A 20,694-nucleotide genomic window follows, 5' to 3' on the forward strand; every position below is an offset into this window, starting at 1 on the left:
TGGTGTGATATGAGACCACATCTGGTGGTCGTAGTTCCCCAATATCGCTAAGGGTACATGCACTGAAGTGCCTAAGATGGTAGTGAATCTTCTTCCAATATTATCCAGGTGCCTACCTTCCTTGTCTGAAGGTGTAGAGATGGGTGTTGAAGGATTCTTCGATCTTCGCTGAGCTGCTTGAGAAATTAAAGAGTCCGGTTATGGATGTCCCACCAAACATGCCACTGCATCGTCAGGGGCCTTGTCTTTTTATCAACCCTGGGAAGGACTGTGATTACCTTAGCTGGTGTTTTCATTACCTTTTTGCCTTCTACCCATACAGTATCAGTTATAGGGATTGCCTTCCCTCACTGTTCTTCTTGACTGACTTGACTTCGTGATCCTTAAAATCGTGAAGAAAGCCGTCAGACTGCTTCACCGTCATAGGAAGCTGAAACCTAGTAGCAGCTCTCTCGAAGAAATCATGGAAACCACCTATGTCCTCTGGTTGTGAGTCTACCTGTTGAGGAGCTGGAAAAGAATGTGTTGGAATTATATATTCTTTTGATTCATTGTCATTCTAGGTGTGGGAGGAGGCAGAAGAGGCGGGGGATGCCAGTGATGGAGAAGGTGGTTGTGCTCCTGTGGGCGAAAGAAGGCGTGAACTGTAGTCCTGCAACAGGGCTTTTAAGTCCTGTACTAATGTTACAGGAAGCTGAACCACGGGCTCATGAGTGGGTTCCATAAATTGTTGGGTTTTGGCAGTATAACGATGGTGGTGGAACTCCTGTGCATAATACTCATCACACTCATCATCATCTTCTTCCTGATATTTCACGTGTAGCTGTGATGGGCTGTGCGCTGGGTCGAACAAACCATTGTTATCTGACTCTTCCAAAAAATTACTAGGAGGGAATGGTGATATTTGGGATGGATCCTGAAGAAAACTTCTGTTGACAAGTACGTTGACAATGCCAAAACAGGAGCAACTTGCAAGATTGAAGGCCTCTTTATTTTAGATGATGGCGATGTCGACGAGGCCTAAGACAGCAGCGGTGTTAATTATGCCACTGATGTGAGAACCGCTGACGAGGTTGTCGTCACTGATTGCATCAACCATTAGTCGATGATGTGGTGGTTGATGACGGTGTAGGCGTTGTCGACGAGGAGCTCGTTGGCAGTTTAGGGATCCCCAGCGACGGTGTTGACATTGTCAGTGTAGCTGTCATCAATGATGCAGCCTTCATTGACAATGCAACTTTCGTCGACGGCGGATTTGTCAACGATGAGAGAACTGAAGATAACAGAGCGGGAATATGCCCCAATGGTAACTTTTGAGACGACAATGACTTTGACGGTGCTGCCTTCGACGATGAGGACTTCATGGCGATTAGAATTTTAACCAGTGAGGAGTTTGATGACAACTTCTCAGGTTTTAAGGCCAACAGGGAAGATGGAGTTGGAGGTTCAGATTTGGCCTCAGTAGGAAACAGACGCTTTCCTTTTTGTGAGAAGCTTTGTGAAGACTCCTGTGATCTTTCCCTTTTTTATGTTTTTCAAGCGAAGCATGAGAGTTCGCACTATCTTTATTCTCATAGACAACATTGGATTTGGTTTTAAGTCTCTGTAACCATATTAACCTTATCTGTCTTTTAGGGTTTTGGTTGAGAAGGTTCTACAAATCTTCCAGTCTTTAACCTTATGCCGTGGGCAATATATTCAGTCCTTATGGGGATCCTCAGTATGAAGTCTCTTCTTACCACAAGGTCTACATGATCTGAAGAGTCCTTTCTTAGAAGAGTCCGGCATGGTAATCAGGAAACAGGTGAAAATATCAGAGATGTGAAGAAAAACTGAGCAGAGTTCAGGGAGACTCCCTGTCACATGACGTTCAGTAAAAAATCTGAGGGATTCAGCTTCTCTTGGGTGTGTTCCAAAGAGCGCTGGATATAGCTCAAGTGTGGTTCTTTTTTACTAAAGGACATGGATAGGCTATTGCAGTGACTATACATTGCATTGCAGACTATGGGTATGTCATTTACAGTTTTTGTGATGATACTGTGGGACTCCCACTTTGACGATGATTCAAGCATGTAAATCTATGAAAGATAGCACTATTGGACAAACACCAGTGAGTCACCTAATTTAGATAACACAATTGGAGTAGAAATGCAAGAAAGGGTATCCCACTAGGGGAAACAATTTCAGATTCTCATTTCAGCTATGATAATGCATGGGATACAAGTGTCTCCATGTATTAAAGTTCTACAATAAGGAACAATAATCTCTAATAGGAACAAAAAAGGTTAAGATAATACATCATCCAGGCAGCTGAGAGGTTACAAACTATGGCATTTGCATGGCTAAAGGAGTAACCATTCAATGTCACTGCTAAAGAACCATTTGAGCTGGAGGTAATGCCCTTTAGCGCTGAGTAACCTCTTTGATCTAAAGACCTATTTGACTCCAAGGGTCCTCTTGGCACCAAGATCCTGACTCTGAAGAGTCTTATGAAGTTGTGAAATTTCTCTGCGCTGAGGAACCTTTCATTCCTGAGACACACACAATTTTGAGGAGACTTGTGATACTGAGTGCAAAAGTTACAAAGAGTGAAACTGAGAAAACCCTCAGAAATTAGGTGCTTAGAAGAACCTATAATAAGGTATGAGTGTCTGTGGATGTGTGTGGGTACATGAACACACTCCCACCTACCTTCTGTTGTCAACACGGCAATCTCAACAGAGAGGTCAAAGAATGAAACAGCTGCTAGTTACTAAAAGCAGGTGACATGTAGCAAATTGTCAATTCAATGCCCAGAGAACATTAGGTAGCAATTGTCATTCTATCAAAGTCCATACGAGCAGCCCACTGAGAAGAAGCCCTAAAGATATCAAGATCATCTGGCAGAAGAGAACATAATTAACACCAAACATGTGTTTAATATGCTGTCTTGTACTACAAACTCTGGTAAAAACACCAGGGATGGACAAAGAACAAGGAAAAGCAATTTACACAGCTATATTAGAAAACCCCTCACAGAAAGTTGAAAAATATCTGCCCAGAAACAAGGAAACATAAGAGGGAAAATTTCCCACATGGAAATATAAAGTTTGGTAAGAAAAATCAAAGCACTGCTAAAGCAAATCATTCAGAGATCTAATCAAGATAAAAAGAAAATTAGTACTGAAGTAGCTGTAACTAGCATAGGGCATTCTAGGAGGGCTCTGTTTGAAAATGCTCATCTTGAAGAGTGAGAAGGTCTATTTGACAGCGACGCTCCCAGCTGTAAGACTATATTTAAAAATAAAATTTATATTTTAGTTTAGAAATGCAGGGACCTCCAAAATATCGCAATGCCTGGGCTTCCACAATGTCATGAAGCTGATATGTCAATATGTTGTGGTAATTTCAGTATGGAAGGACTTATTATATGTTCTGTAGCAGCGAACAATACTTCCCAGGAATAAAAGTTAGAGATGTAAGCAGCAATGGTCATGGACTTAAAGAAAATGTTATCCTAATTGAAAGTGCCCCATAAATTCTTACTTCTTAGAAATGTCTTCAAATACGCAGCTTTTCAGCATATGGTGCTGTTTGAATTCGTCCAGGTACATAAATTCGCCATCAATGATAACTCGCTTGTATAGAACCTCTGCCCAGTCAGGGATTATGCCGTACGCCTCAGCCACAATGGAGGCCTATGAGAAAAAGAAAACCTGAGTTAAGCACATTGTAAGGTCATTCGTGACATTCTGCAATAACAGATGTGGTGATTGAAGGATAACGGTCATCAACTCGACCAGGTTTGCTTGAAGGGGCACACAACATGGCAGCTGTCGGCACAGATAGAGGTAACTATCAGAATTCTCAGGTAAGCTGGGTGATCGACTCTATAGAAACTGTCAAGTGCTAGGGCTTCGATCTGTGACAGTTTTAAGCAATATGGAACAGTGTTTTGCAGAGCACCATTCACCTGTCATTCCTCTGTGGAACAGTGTAGATTAACAAGTTACTTACTTTCGGTAATACTCTAACTGGCGGATACCCTATCTAAACGCAGATTCTTCACCCTTAGAATATGCCCTGGTGACAGACTGGATTCTGGGACTTTTCCTAGCAGTGCTTCCATACACCTGTAGGTGGCAGTGTGTGGCTCCACTGTGACTTCGTACTGCCCAGATGTGACAAAGCTGAGCCGTATACAAGCGTGCCTTCTGCTTGCTGACGCCAGATTCAATCAATCAATCAATCAATCAGAGTCCTTGTAAAGCACGCTACTTACCCGTGAGGGTCCCAAGGCGCTGAGGGGAGAGGGGTTGCTGTTACTGCTCGAAGAGCCAGGTCTTGAGGAGTCTTCTGAAGGCGAGTAGGTCTTGGGTCTGCCGTATGTGGGTAGAGAGGATGTTCCAGGTCTTGGCGCTGAGGTAGGAGAAGGATCTGCTGCCGGAGGTCATTCGTTGGATGCGGGGGACAGCAGCGAGGCTGGCGGAGCGGAGCTGGCGGGTGGGGGTGTGGAAGCTGAGTCTGCTGTTCAGGTAGGCTGATCCGGCGTTGTGGAGTGCTTTGTGTGCGTGGGTGAGGAGCTTGAAGTTGATTCTCTTGTCGACGGGGAGCCAGTGTAGGTCTCTCAGGTGGGGGTGATGTGGTTCCGGCGGGGGACGTTGACGATCAAGTCGGACGAAGGCGTTTTGGATGCATTGTAGTCGTTGTAGGTGTTTGGCTGGGATTCCTGCGAAGAGATTTTGTTGCCATAGTTCAGTCTGCTGCAGACGAGGGCCTGTGTCACCGTTCATCTGTCGCATTCCACACCTCCAGATGCAGAGCTTGGAACAATTTGTTGGCTGCTGTGTCCTGATGTCCAATTTGAGACCTTTTTAGATGTTAAAGAGACCACTCCACACAATGGGGAGGTAAGGGGGCAATGAGGAATCTGTAGTTAGATAGAGTATCTACCAGAAAGAGTGTTACCAAAGTTAAGTAACTTATTCTTCAGAAAGATACGTCTAATCCCAGTTCCTCACTTTCAGAATAGATGCCACAGGAATACAGCCCGAAGGTGGAGGGTCTGGGGAGTGGACTCAGACCAAAACAAAAAGCCCTGCAGTACAAAGCAGGCCAAGTGACCTTGTTGGCTGTGGCCATTAAGGCAGTATTGTGTTGTGAATGTTTGTAACAAAGCCTACATTGTAGCCTTCCAGATATCCCTTGTACAAATGCCATTGTAGTGGCCTTGGCAGAATAAGCTCTCAGACCTTCAGGAGCCTGCCTTTTGGCCAGCAGGTACCAGATCTTGGTATGGAGTACTATCCATATTAACATGAGTATTCTTTAGCACCATCTTACCATTCTTTGCACCTAAACGTACCACGAGAAGGTGATCATCTACCTGATGAGTTAATGTACCTTTTGTGCGGTTAATGTAAAAAGGCAACAGCCTCTTTGGATCAAGGAGATAGTGTCTCTCTTCCTCCTTCAAGGTGTGAGATGGAGCAAAGAACGCTGGCAGAGTGAAACGTGTCATAACTTTAGGAAGGAATGTTGCTGTATTTTTAGCACCAACTTGTCCGGAAAGAAGATGGTGTAGAGCGGCTGTCCCAACAACACTTTCAGTTCACTGTGGTGTGTTGACGTGATAGCAATAAGGGAAACTGTTTTTAATGTTAGGAGCCATAAGGAGCACGTACGCAGGGGCCAGAAGGCCATGCACATAGGAAATGTCAAAGCCAGGTAAGGTCCTGCTGAGGCATCACAAAAAGTCTGGGAAGAAACATCCGGGTCAAACCTTTAATAAAACAAATCACAGAAAATGACTTAAACAAGTGCAGTTGGTTAGGTAACCACAGAAACCTGAAAAGGCCGATTTCTGCATCCTATGGGCCTTCGATAAGTCAGTCAGGGCAAAATAAAGCAGCTTGGTAGTCACTTAGTAGGGGAGGATGAATTGAAAGATTCCTGTTCCTGCTGGCCTGTATGATTGCTGCCAGTGCCACATCCACAGTCTTGACAGGACTGGGCTGTACAACATGTGAGGAGAAGTGGATTTGCCTATAAGCTAGCCCCTTGAAACAGCCTCTAAATTTCCTGAACTGGTGGGTACATTGTTTAGCTGGTGTCAATAATCCCAAAGATCACGCTGTGGCAACACTGACCCATTTGGCGGATGTTATGGGCACCAGTGAAGCCGTTTGAGGCGGAATATAGAGGACTGTTGTGTAGAGCTACAAAGGATGCACACATTAGAAATGTCAATATCAGTTTGGGTTCCCATTGAGGCATGATAACTGGTATTGGAGGGAACAGGTGTTGGGGTCCCTTTAGAAAAAGAGTCACAATGGGTGACTAACTCAAAGGTTAGTCAAGCAATCATAGAAGCCAAACTGGCCGATAAGTAACCTTCAACAGTGTCCACAGCAAAGCCTCTCTGGGCCCAACTCTGCCCTACTGCTACGACAAAAGATCCACCTGAAGGGTCTGCCTGATCGGAGGACCAATGTGCTCAGGAGTTCTGGATACCATACTATTCATGCCTAATCCAGAGCCACATGGAAGACTTGGGCCTAGTTGATCCTGATCTTCTTGAGAACTCTGGGCAGAAGTGGTATTGGCAGAAAGGCATACGGGAGGCCTGAGCTCCACTCAAGACAAAGAGCATCTCCGAGTTGCCTTGGAAATTTCAGCACGCAAAAGTACTGACATTGTGGACTCTCAGAAGTACTGACACAGCATTCTCGGCTGCGGCGAACAGATCGAACCAAAGTTCTCCCCATTCTAGAAAGAGAACAAGCACCACCTCTGGATGGAAACGACATGTGTGATCCGCTAGGCATCAATGAGTCCGCTTGGTCACTTTGGCAGCCCAACAGGAGTTCAACCACCAGGGAAATGCCATGACATTCCAGCCATATCCGGAGGTGTAGGCCACCTGGCACAGGGTCCACGACCCCACCTCGCTCTGTTTGTTGCAGTACCACATGACGGTGGTGCTGTCCGTGAACACCTGCACTAGCCTTCGCTTGAACGAAGGAAGAAAGGCTTTTAAGGCCAGTCAGATCACCCTCAGTCCCAAAAAGTTAATGTGGAGCTGGGACCCCGCCGGAGACCAGAGTTCTCCGATCTCCACCTCTCCCAGATGGCAACCCAACCCAGCAGTGACACATCTGTCACTACAGTCAGTTCTGGGTGGGGAAAGAAGAGGGGTCTGCCGCCAACTCAATCATGATTTATCTGCCAGCACTGCAGGTTTTTTGCAGTTCCTTCCAAGATCTGGACCAGGTGGGAGAGATTCCCCTGATGCTGTACCCAATGGGACTTCAGGTCACACTACAGAGCCTGCATATGCCAATTGACATGTGTTACCAGCAGGATGAAGGTCATGAGGGCCAATAGCGTCAGAGATAGTCCCACCAAAATACAGGATAGAGGCTGAAACATTGGAATCATAGCCTGAATATCCTGGACTGACCATTTGGGAGGATAGGTCTGAAGCTGCAAAGTGAACCTCTAAAAGGGAGTCAGGTGCGCCGTTAACAACCTATTGTCGTGGTAGGGGAAGAAAGGAACCCCCATCCACTGCCAGTCCCCTGGTGACGCCCGAGTGGTGCTCGTAAGACCACAGGGGAGCACAACAAATTGAAAGTGCTTGGGGCCCACCGTGAACCGCAGGAAATGCCTGAGGGCAAGCAGGACAGGGATATGGAAGTAGGCATTCTTCTAGCCCAGCCATACCATCCAAACTCCCGGGTCGAAGGCAGACAGGACCTGAGCTAACATGAGCATCTTGAACTTCTCCCTCTTCAGAAATAAATTGAGAAGGCACAGGTCTAGAACACGGTGCAGGCCTCTATCCTTTTTGGGCACCAGAAAGTAGCGGAAATATCAACCACAACCTACTTCTGATGTCGGCAACCTTTTGATGGCTCCTTTGACCAAAAGAGTCTGTACTACTTGATGGAGCAGGGAGAGATGATCCACTGTTAAGAAGGTAGCATTAGTGTATGGATTTCCAGAAAAGGAACTGAGTAACCGCATTAGATGATTGGAGTACACACTAATCTGACCTTATAGGATCCTACAGCCCACTAGATGCCCGTTGTGGTATGAGGGCAAGTACTGGCTGGTGACCCCATGTTGTCTTTAGGAAAGGCGTCCATGACAATGAAAAAGCATCAAAGCCTGTTGGCCTTGGTGGTTAGATGGGAAAGGACGTGGTTATGGAAGGAGCGAAAGGCAGAATGGGATTGGCTGGGGGCCAAGGAGAGGCCCAAGGACCTGGGAGTAGCCTGGCTGTTCCTACAGTGTCCCAGCGCTCAGTCTGCCTTTTCGCCAAAGGGGTGACAGTCATTGAAGGGCATTTCAATAAGGAAAGCTTGGATGTCACCTGAAAAGCCAATGGCTCTCACCCAGGTATGGTGTCTTAGTCCCAAGGATTATGCAATTGCTCTGCCTAGCGAGTCGATCATGTTCAGTCCGCAGCGAATAGTGAGCTTTGCTGCATCTTTGCTATCTGAAATTGCCTGTGACAGTATGGTTCAGGCCTCCTCCGAGACCATAGGCAGCACTTGCACATAATCCCAAACTGCACAGGTATATTGTTCCAAAAGGCATGTGGTGTTCACTGACCACAGTGCTAGGCTGGCGGAAGAGAATATCTTCTTGACAAATTTGTGTAGCTTTTTGGTTTACCTATCATGTGGAGTTTTAGGGAAAGCACCAGGGTTGACGTAGAGGCTTGGACCACCATGTCTCCGAGGTAGAGAGCTGGGTGAGGAAACTGGGATCCCCTAGAGTGGGGCAATGGTGGCGGGCAATTGTCCTGTGCACAGGAGCCCCTGTGCAGTGCATGGACCAGTCCCCAAGCAGAACGTCCATAAGGGTTTCAATAATATAGGAGGCGAGGTTCCCAGCTGAAGCACCTCTGTCAAGTTGGGTTCAGTGCCGCAGATGCAACTGAAAGTCCAAGACCGCAGCCTCCCTGCGCACCACGATTGCAAAAGAGGCCCCTTCCTACATAGCCATGGTGGGAGGAGAGACCAAGCCAATGTCTGGTGAGGTTTCCAAACCACAGCTCCTTTCAGCTACAAGTGGCTAAACTATGGAATAACCTTGCTTTGAGACTACTTCAGGATCTGTTTCCCTTCAGAAAAGCCCTTGAGACATGGCAGTTTCAGCAATAACTTAGCACTATGCTTTCCTGCATATTACCCCTTCCCTTTTATGTCAGTCTCACTCACCCAGCGCTGGGACACTTAGTAGAGTAGATGTGCGCTTTATAAAACCCCTGTTAACATAACATAACATCCGCCTGTTCCTCATACCAGTTGTCCTCGGGCTCTTCCAGGGGGTTCTGAGACACCTCCCATTCGTCTCCCTCTCTAAGCCTATCAAAGGAAAAGGGCACTAGCTCTGACTCGAGGGCACGGCTCCGGCCGTAATCAGTGCTGGTCAACACCTAGCCAGCTCTTTATCAGAGGCGGGTATGATGATTGGTTCAAAGCTGCCGCAGGGTGTCAGAGGTGCTAGAAACTACAGCACTAGAGCAGGCTCAGCAGAAAGTCACAGTGTTACAGCAAAACCATTCCAAATCTGACACTGGCTCCGACAGGCCCGACTGGCACCGAGGGCCAACCCTGCAGAAGGAATCTAGAGGGGGTTCCCTCCGAACCCAGGAAGCCCAATACTACACCAGAGTGGTTGGGCCACCAAAATATGAGGTGCAAGGCCCCATAGAACCAACTGAGTTGGGCGGATTGCTGCTGCTCTGGAAAACTCTGGGAGGCATAGAGTGAACCCAGACACAGGTTCCACAAGATGCATGGAAGTGGCCTCGACTTGTGTCATCATTCCCGCGCCTCGTCCGAAGACCTGACCCAGCGTGCTGAACTTGAAGAGTGCTTCAACTTCCTGGACTTTTCCTTTTCACAGGACTTACCCAACAACTTCGACTGAGATGACGAACATCGAGAGCGGTCTTGGGACCTTCCACGCAACCAGGATCTTGAACGTCGCTGGGTCATTTGATGGTCGGGTGGCACAGAGCTTGAAAGAGCTCTCCAGCAATGCCTTAAGGTGCATGGCACGGCACTCCTCACAGGCCTTGAAATGGTAGTCCCCTTCCAAGCACGATAGGCAAACCAGGTGTGGGGACAGGCACCACAAGGGTGGAAACTCGGTGGTTTCTTAGGGGACATCCATAGCATACCAGGAGACAAAGGAAAAAGGGCCAGATGTACGACCATTGTGATTTGCGACTCACAAACTGTAGTTGAAATTTACCAGTCCCACATCCCAATGTACAACAGTGTCTGATGAACTGTCTGCGATTCACAAATTGCATGCCTCATGAATATTAATGAGGCACTCGCAATTTGCGACCGCATTGGGAATGGCTGACCCTCCCAGGTATGGTGGCCTGCTGGGCTCAGCAGACCTCCATGTCTGGAACTGCTTTTAAATAAAGCAGTTTAAAAAAAAAAAGAAAATGCATCCCGTTTTCCTTAAAGGAAAACGGGATGCATTTCAAAAAAAGAAAAATTCAACGTTTTCGTTGCATTTTTTAAGGGCAGGTCGGTGTCCCTGGGACCACTGCCCGCCACAAAAAATTATTTCCCATGCATTCAGGGGGAAGGAGTCACCTGGGGACCACTTCCCGTTTGCGAGTACTTTCCCAACCTTCTGCAACTGTTTTGCAACCGGAATTGCGGTCGCAAAACAGTCTTACATAGTGTTCAGACTTGCTATTAGGAAGGGACGCCCTTGGAACGCCCCTTCCTAATAGTGAGTCACTAATCCTATTTAGCGAGTCACAAATCATTTACAACTCGCTAAATAGGGTTAGTACATGGGCCATTTGTTTTTTGCATTCCAAACAGGTCGCAAATCCGTTTGCGCACGAAAAAAACGATCGTACATCTGGCACAAAGTCTCAAAAAGGTGTTGCCAAAACGTTGAAAAAATTCAGCTGGTTAAGGGCATGAGAGCAGCGCCAGCATTGGTTAGGAAAGTTCTTGAGGGTCCCGCGCTAGAGGCAGAGTTGAGCAGAACAAAACCGGAATGGAGCGACATCGACCTTCGTGCTGGTAAGTGCCTTTTTATTTTTCTTGATTTGCTGTGTATATGCAGTCACCAACCCATTTGCCCTCCCCACCACTCTTTAGTGCTGCCAGCCGCAACTGCTTTAAAGTGTCTCTATGAGCACTGTTTACTATCTGCAACTTTCACATGGACATTCCACTTTAGGCTTTGTGAATAAATTAATTCTGTAGTGCAATGCAAATACTTCTGGCTAAATAAAACATGAAAAAAAATATTTTTTTAACAAGTTCTTCCAACGTTTCATTATTGGGAATACATGAAAAATTATTTTGTTGAGGAAACCCTTCAGCAGTGTGCCTTGCAACGAGTGATAGTGCCTTGCAAACGGATCATAAATCAAAATATTTTAATAAGAAATAATGTAAACCAATAACATAATTAATATTCAATATATACGGTCAATGGCAGTTAACTCACGTGGATATTACTATTACTTTTTAAATCTTGTTTGCTCTTGTTAACATTCATCAATCCATATATTGTTGCGGTATGCTCTAGGTAAACTATTAAATTAACTTTTTGTGGTATAAATAATTTTGGTTCTGTTAGGGCTGTTTTGTGGTAATATATATTCTTCAGGAAAGTTCATAATATTTCTTATAATGCAAAGAGATACATGTAAAGTGCCCCTGCCATGCCAGCACCTTAGTATAGGTAACGTTCAAAACAGACATTTGCTTTTGCAGTGTTATTACAGTACTGATGCGATTATGGGGCTTCGGCGAGATCAGTTACTGGGATATCATCAGAATTAAGGTCATTTGATTTCACTTGCTGGGAAGATTCGGATCAAAGGTCATTTGGTGTCTCTTAATGTGATGTCAAGGCCAAAGGGTGTGTGAAGTCATTTGCTACCCCTGTCATTTCAGTGAATTGATGTCCATGTAGGGGTCTTCTAATGTTAATTAAACAAGTTGCAATTTGTGCCACAAGTACAGTTCACTCAGTACAGTCCGCACGCTCAAGTGCAGGTCAAATATTTAAAGTGCATACGTTATGTTATGTTATAACGAGTTTTATTAAGCGCTCAGCTACTCGGACCGAGTGTCCCGGCGCTGTCAGACCCAACACAACACGACCATCAAGGCCGAGGGGAGTTAATTGCAGAACAACCACGTCTTCAGCTCCTTCCTGAAGGACCAAAGGGTCCCGCATTTCCTAAGTGACAATGGCAGTGCATTTTAGGCTCGGGGAGCAAGATAACCAAAAGAGCGGCCCCCAATGCGAGCGCGCCTGACTGCCGGGATAGTGGCCAGTGAAAGGGACGCAGAGCGAAGTGCTCTGGATGGAATATAAAGTCCCAACCGCTTCCTTAGATAGCCTGCACCAGAGCCATGAAGTGCCTTAAATGCCAAGGTCAACGTCTTAAACTCGATGCGTTTCCGTATCGGAAGCCAGTGGAGGGATTTCAGCAGGCCCGCAGCATGGGACCTCCTGCCAAGGCCGAAGATGGCGCGAGCGGCCGAGTTCTGCACCACCTGCAGACGTGCGAGAAGATAATCAGGGAGGCCGAGGTAGAGTACATTAGCGTAATCAAGCCTCGATCCCACCAACGCCTGCACTGTACTTTTCCTGTGGGCAATGGACAGAAAAGGAAGGAATTTCCTGAGCATTCTCAGTATCCTGAAACATTGACCCACCAGGCCCAGGATATGCGGTTTAAGGGACAAATCAGTGTCCATCTTGACTCCCAGGTTCTTTGCCATCCCCATCTCCACAGAGGGGGGGTGGATGTCAGCCGGCCACCAGGACTTCCAACAAGGGTCAGGAGGGCACCCAAAAAAAAGGACCTCAGATTTATCTGGGTTGCATTTCAGCTGGTTTATATGAAACCAGCCGAACACAGCACCCAGGCAGTTCTTAATCAGCTCTCCATCAAAGACCCTATTCTTGCCACAGGTGAAAAGAAGCTGGGTGTCATCAGCGTAAGAGACGATCTCGAAGAGTTAAAGGGCAGTTAACGCACTCAGTGCGCTTAGATTGCACAGTTGCGACTAGTGACCCCAGTGGCTCCAGTACGCCCCACAACTCCGCAGTAAACTCCAGAGCACTTTGTGGCTGATTATACTCACCCCCTTCACATGGAGACGCTGATATACAAAAGCGTTCCACTCAGTGCCAGCCCCTTCCCTGACGTCCACGGTACCAGAGCGGGAGTTGTGCCTCTATGCGTGACAATGGATGGAAACAAGGGAAGCGGAGACGTCACGCCACGCGCATGTCTCAACGGACACAGAGTGACGCTCGCAACGTCACCGCACAACAGATGGCACTGCACATGTGTGCATGAATAATTACAGACCATCCTGCTCCGGAAGCAGACCCTAGCCTGCAGACAGTAAAGCAGTTTAGTTTTTCCACTATTCTGGAATGTCTCCCTTTTCAATCAAGTAGTAAGCTGCCCAACTAATAGACCTTTGAAGTTCCATAATGACAAAGGCCTAAGTACTGGCATAGCGTATATGTTCCTGCTGGTCAGGGTAATCACTAACCTCTCCTCTGTATTGAATATACCCAGACAGCAGAGGCAAGAATCATCTACAGAAATAAACAGATCTCCAGTCCTTCTATGTTTGCAGAATGTCCCAGAGTGAAGGGTGCCCATTCCTGCATATCCAGGGGGGCAGAGGTCTAACTGTACCCCTGTGCACCATTTAACACGAAGCTACACTCCTTTGAGCCCTCTATGCTCAAGAGGTGCTTCCCAAGCCAACGTGCACAGGTCACCTTCCTGGGCTCCTGCCTTGTAGGTCAGAAAGCAGACTCCTTCCCTGCACACCTTGTGCACATGATCTCAAATAGCAATCTATTTCCCTGTACTTGACATGCCAGAAAGTTAGGGGTCACCTTCTACCAGTGTGCTGTGTATGCCCAGGAGGGCAGAGGAGGTTGCACACCCCTGAATGTAAACAACCCCAAGGTCGGCCGGTCAGCGGTCACAGTTCTTACCTGATAGAAGCGGGGCAGTGCTCTGATTGCATCCATGAGAATTTCCGGTTCGAGATTGATAAGCTTTGTTTTCTGGCCATTGCTCAGGAAGTGCAGTTGCAGTGTGATGAGCTTAGCCAGCCGGGCACACCGTAAGGACTGCCGGACACATGACTCCTGTCGGATAAATAACAGAAAAGTTCATCAGGGAACTCACAAGCACACGGAGGGTCATTCTGATCACTGGGGAATGGGAGTTAAACTTAGAGTGGGGGAGGGGAGGGGGGGGGGGGGTTAGGTATTCAGAAATTGAAAGTCACTAGGGGCAGGAATATTACAATGAGCCAGGGGGGCCTCTTTCCAGTCATGAAGGGTGGGGCCGATTGTAGTAACTGGAGGGAGGCCCATTCCAGTAATTGAACTGGGGACATCAAAGGGTTATCAGTGAGACTGCTGTGCTATCCCTTAGGGATTCTCAAGAGCAGCTTGCACTCTCAGCTACCGCAGACCTGGTGCCCAAGGCTAGGTGTCGAGAAGGAATCTGCTGTGACTGCCACTAGGAGACATGAGGGAACGCAAAGAAGGCATTAGGCAGATGAAATACATGGGCAGAAATGGACACGAAAAAAGAGGGAATGGGATTTTACAGGAAAGTGAAGGGATAGAATGACGGGGGAAACCATTAAATGAGGAGGTGTTGAAACAATATTGGGAAGAAGGGGACAAGGACATTTACTGGACGAAGGGAGTAAAAGGGAAAATGAAGTTTAGTGACAGAATAGAAGAGAAGGGGTGATGAGGTTCAGGGACACAATAGGGTAAAGAAGAGACAGAAAGAAATTGCTGGGATGGTAATGAAGACTGCTAAAATATGGCTGGAGGGAGAATGAGGAGGTCAAGAAGAAAAGGAGTTTAGATGAATAATAATAAGAGAGATAAGAGGATATAAAATGATCAACCTGTGACAACAGTTCTAGCTTATGGTAATATTCGTTAAATATATAAAAACTGAATATCTCTACCTTTGCGTGGGATTGTTCCAATGAAAAAGCAATGCCTATCAAAGTAATGCTTCTTTAATAATTTTGTTTTTATAATAAATACATGAAAGTATTAATCTTGAATACCCTACTAGAAAACAAAAAACTGATTTCAAATAAAGGAAGAGCATCCCAGCCCATTCCCTTCTCGATGTTCCTTTTAAAAAGCGAGCAATGAAAACAGGCATCAAGAGGACTCACTGCAGGGCTCATTTATGCCAAGTAAAGGGCTCGACAGTCGCGGAATGCGGGTTAGTCGCAGTCAGTCAATAAACTCCTTTGATGCCTTCTGAAGGGCAGAGCCTTCAAAACTAGACTCTACTTTCTCAATAGTCATAAGCACTGATCAGTATATAAGCACTTTCAAAGGGGATGGAAGGAAAGGCACAGAGCACAATTATATAAATGAACCAAGTAGAGAAGAACAAGCAGTGATAGATGAAATGACTGGATTGATATCGCCACCAGTGATTACTCTGGGCTGTATTCCAGGCTCCTGTTTTTGCTCACTGTACCAAAAAACACAAAGATGAATCGCATACAAACTATCACTGGCGACATGTGCCCTGGGTTCTGACTACCTTCACAGGCGTGGATCATCCAGCTTCATGGGGCTGCTGGCCTAGGAACTCCCCTAGGGTCATCATGGGTGTCAGACCTTGTTCGGGGAGCCACGGGGTAAGCAGGTGCTACTGGGCTTCAGTCGTGGGGACTAGGGATGTTCACCGCTAATGTCCTGGGATCTGTCCTACTACGGCTCTGCAACCCCTTCAGCACTTAGCCCGCCGTGGTAGAGATGGGGAGCAGTCACAAGCTTTTCAGAAAGCCAGTGCGGGGGTGCATCCAGCACAGAACTTAAGTGTCACGCAGCAGCCTTATAACTGACCATCCAAATAAGAACGTATCTTTTTTAGAAAAAGAAAATAACTTGAATGCACTAAAAAATGAGATGCAGCACACTACAATAGACGGGCATTAACCCACTGATGTAGCGTGAGGGTCAAAGATCTCCCTTCTTCCCCATTAACTCTGTGTACGGTGCCACAGGTTCCAGGCACACGAGCTGTGCCGCCCTCTCTGGCATTCAGAGTTTATGCGCTACGTTTTAAAGTTTATAGTAGCAATGTCATTTTCACAAATGCAAGTCTTTTCGTCATCTCTGAGCTGCAGTCTACCAGCAGCACGCGCCTCATCTTTTCACCCTCTTCTGGGAGAACCACGCGCCTGCAGTGAGCACGGCAGCACCACGGCTCCATAGCAGTTGCGGGAACCCTACCTGGGGACTGACTGCTGCCAGCACCGGCGTCGATGACAGAACTCAATGTCTGCACGCCCTCTTCCAGGCACTGGTGGGGTGAAAGGTCAGATGGCACCGCCAGAACTTCTCAGAGAGCAGGATGGTCCACTTTCTTTGGAAAAGGTCTTCAAACTTTTTTCCTTGAGATCCACCTAAAAAAATGTTTTAAGTTGGGTCCCCTCCAATATTATTTTGCAAGGAATGGTGGAGTGGGAGGGGCAAGGCTGGGCGCAGGAGGTAGGGCTAATGAGATCATTCCAGGGGTACTGTTTCTATCACTCATAATCCACATTAAATGTGAGACTTATCACTGAGCAAACTCATCAAACAAAAACAGGAACTGGTCAATAAACACTCTTCTTCATATTAGGGTGGTGTGAGCCCCTCCCACGCTGGGTTTCCAATGCAACTGCACCTGCTTCACCAATGACAGCTGCTACATCGTGAAGTTGGCTGTCTCTGCCTGTGTTAAAAATATGGGCCCCAACTCATCCCCCTGCTCCCCACCATCTCTGAGTCCAAGTTAAGGTGTCTCCTCTGCTTTAATTCTCTTTAATTCTCCCCTTCCTTGGGTCATTGCTCTGAGGCCCTAAGCAACACTGGCATAGCAAGGGTGCACTGAGCCCTAATGCAAACAAGAGAGGATAGTAGCACAGCCAGAATAGGGGTCTAGTTGGACTCTCACCCCATTGACCTTCAACATACCTACAGCCCTGTCCCCTCTGACCACTCCACTGGGCCATCACTCCTAAGCCTGCGACCCAAAGCAGGCAGTCTACCCTCTTTTGTAAAATAAATAAATACAAGGATAAACGCCTCATCTCTCGCAACTGTTGCTTGTGCCCTGTTTCCTGCATAGCAAGGGTGTCCAAAGCCCTAGTGCTAGCAGGGAAAACGAGCCTCTGTTTCCCTTTTTTACGATTGTGCATTACAAGCCTCTCGTTAGATGGTCTGAGTGACTAGAGCGAGTAGAGATCTCCTCTGGAGAGAATGACACAGCGCGTTACAAGCCTCTTTCTGGACCAACATAATCACATGGGCTGTACGTCATCAGCGCGTTGCAAGCCTCACTCTGGCTTATTCTCCAGCCAGTGGATGTTTGTTTAAAGGCAGGAGTGAACGGATGGAGGTCTGTGCTTTTTAACGCAAGACGTCGCTGATTGTGACGTCGGCGGCCTGGGCGGTTGCTAGGACGAGGCTGAGGGTCTCCGGAGGAGTCGGTAAGGAGTGTGCGGGGGTCTGCTAGTTTGCGTTGAGGTGGCGCGGTGCTCTCCTTTATTTTGCCACCCCGTGTTTTCGGTGCAGTACCCTAGTGTTGTGTGTCAAACTGTGGACCATTTGTGCAGTGTGTCCCCACAGCTTCTTGTGTTATGCTCAGGAATGCTTCAACAGTAACAAGTAACGCTGCCAGTAGCCGATGGGGCGAAAGTGAAACTGCATGTGGGAAGCAGGACAGGAGATGTGCACGTGGCTGTACGTGCGTCCACAGACCCCAATCGCCGCGTGTGCCCCAGCCTGTACCACTTGGGAGGCAAGACAATCACAATAGGTCTCGCTGGCGACAGCGCTTTCGCGCTGCAACGCCAGTCGAGACCTAAAAATGAGCTCTCATAAATTGCCCCGTTCTCTGCGCCATCTCTTTCAGTATTTATTGATCACGATCCGTTTACTTCTCCTGGGCCATTACTTTGAGCTCTTAGAAGTCTGGGACTGTCAAGGGCCTGCATCTGAATGTGCCCCTCCCGGCCATCTTTCTTTCACCCCCTTGACTCACCTAAAAGGACAACTGTATGTAAACAGGTCGAAGTGGGTGGGATCTATTGGCACCGATGGGCCCATGCTTTTTTAATTTTACAAAAACAGTTCTCATACTTTTTGTTCAAAACAACCATACTTGGATTGTTAATGTAAACTTTTAGGTGCCACTGGCTGAAAATGAAGATGGTGTTGTGTTTCCTATGCTGTGAAGCCCAGTGAGAGACAGAGAGATAAATACATAGGCTTTCTCACCAGAATGCCTGCTACCTAAAAGAAAAGGAAGCATGTATAGACTTTAACTGATGAAGTTACTAGAGGCTTCATTTTTACAAAGATGTATTCTTTTTCAGAGGTAATGTAAGGGCATTTTAAGATGAGCTCTGCAATGCATGGTGTTAATGCACTAGGTACCGTTTAATTACTTTGAAAGCAATTGTTTCATCTTAATCACTAAGGGCCACATGTATAAAAATTGGACCCTGCATTAGGTAATCTCAATTTCCAATGTATGAAACTCCAGGAGATTCTAATACCGATATGTAGTCGGTTGCAAACCGACCTACCTCATTAATATTAATGGAGTAGATCGCAATATGCGACCTTGTTGGAATCGCAAAAATCACAGCGATGGTGGCCTGCTGAGGTCAGCAGACCACTATGTCTGTGATTGCTTTTAAATAAAGCAATATTTTTTTTGTAAAGCAGCCCGTTTTCCTTGTTGGACCACTTCCTGCTCTTAAAAAATTATTTTCCAAACATTCACAAAGGGGAAGGGTTTTCTTGGGGACCCCTTCCCATTTGCGAATGGGTTACTACCTACTTGAAGTAGGTGGTAAAATGCTAATGTTTTGCGACCGCATTGTTGACACAAAATATTCATACATACAGATGTGATTCGGTATTAGGAAGGGACGCCCTAAACAAGCCCCTTCCTAATACCGAATTGCAAAACCCAATTTGCGATTCTGTAACAGGTTACTGAATCGCAATTTGGGTTTGATGCATGTGAAAAGCCTTTTTTTGCGTTCGCAAACGGGCCGCTTCTGCGAATTGGCCAGTTTGCGAACTCAAGAAGGCTTCATGCATGTGGCCCTAAATCATTTTGCTACAGTCTTCTTATTGTATGTGATCAGGGGCGGCCTTAGGCATGTGCAAGCTGTGCACATGCACAGGGCCACCAAACCCCAGGGGCCAAAACGCCAATATATATCCTTAACCCCTTGGCTGCGGGGCAGATTCCCCCGCTGTGCTGGGGGGAGGGGGGTGGCAGGCACAGCGACCCGGTGCTCATGACGAGCTGAGCTCGTCATGACCACGCCCGTTCCTTAGAATGCCCAGCACAGCAGGGGAATTAGCCCCGCACCTGAGCGTTCTAACGGTCATGACCGCGGAGGGGTTAATATAATAATCCTCTAAGGATGGATACATATATGCGTTGTGGCCCGTGACAGGGATTTGGCGGGCTCCGGCTCTGTTCCACTTTCAAACACCCTGACCCCCCCTCTTCACTGGTCTCCCGCTCCGCCCCGCCCGGACCCCCTCTTCCGGGGCCCCCTACCTACGCTCCCTGCCCAGGGCCGCCATGAGTCTAGAGCCGCCTCTGATGTGGTACACTGCTTTCTGTCACAGGCTGGGACCTTGTCGCAATTTAAATATACAACTTACCATTCCTCACTGCACAAACCAGGATTCAATTCGGACTCTCTGGTCACATACATAGACATCTGCAATGACTACATTGACCAATTGAAGATTTGTAACACAAGAGTGGATTGCCCACTGACTAGTTTAACTTGCATTTATTGGGTGCGTTATTTCATATGCAGTTCCCTGAAGGTGAAAGAAAACAAAATAGTTACAGAATATTTTGACCTTTTTAGCCTAGCCTTAGACCCTGCCACTACACTCACTGACCAGTTCCAATGTTCTTTTGTGCACTTCAACCGCAATAAATCAAGAAAGCCTGGAAAGGAGACAATGATGCACCTCCAGGCCCTCTTCATTTACAAGTACTTGCAGAGGCATTTGTGCCCCCCTGGAAATACAGTCACAGGGCCATACAGACCCAAAGGGCGGTGCACCCCACAGTATGAAGACCTTTGCTTTATGGTGACTTAGAGGCTTGCTAAGCTTTGTGACACAATGTTCACAGTCACAGTGGGGCAGTACCCCCAAGCACACTTCGGGAGTACCACAGTCCTGCTGCTTCAGAATCACAGGGACGCAGTCTGCTTCAGGAACAATTCAGGATAGTGCCACAGCACCAGCCACGTTCAGGTTCTCGGTTGCACAGTCGGCTCGGGCACAATTCAGCAGTGCCATGGTCCTGCTGTTTCCGGAACACAGTAGCACAGTATGTTTTGAGTCACTTTAAGATTTTGCCACAGCACAGGCCGCTGTAGGCAAGAGAGACAACATTCTTTCAGTAGCACGCTAGTAGCTCTCTCTTGTAGGTAGACAACCAACAGCTTTGGGGTCAGCTGCTTCTTGTTTGCCCTGGTAGTCGCAACTCCTGCAAGGTTGGCTCACTCCTTAATTGCAGTTAGGCACTCATAGCAGGGTAACACAACCGCACACCATGCAGGAGACATTTCTGTCTTA

General features: G+C 47.1%; 1 protein-coding gene across 2 annotated transcripts in view; it reads right to left on the reverse strand.

Moving 5' to 3' along the window:
* The window catches only part of SPG11 (SPG11 vesicle trafficking associated, spatacsin), a 573,976-nt gene that overhangs the window by 24,030 nt on the left and 529,252 nt on the right, over nt 1-20,694 (reverse strand). For both annotated transcript variants that reach the window (XM_078682963.1, XM_078682964.1), the window contains exons 39-40: nt 14,020-14,175; nt 3,526-3,677 (exon numbers count right to left, since the gene is read on the reverse strand). In XM_078682963.1, the coding sequence (XP_078539089.1) occupies nt 3,526-3,677; nt 14,020-14,175 (308 nt within the window). The remainder of the gene's footprint in view (nt 1-3,525; nt 3,678-14,019; nt 14,176-20,694) is intronic.

The sequence above is a fragment of the Lissotriton helveticus genome, chromosome 3_1, assembly GCF_964261635.1.
Source record: "Lissotriton helveticus chromosome 3_1, aLisHel1.1, whole genome shotgun sequence".
NCBI classification, from domain to species: Eukaryota; Metazoa; Chordata; class Amphibia; order Caudata; family Salamandridae; genus Lissotriton; species Lissotriton helveticus.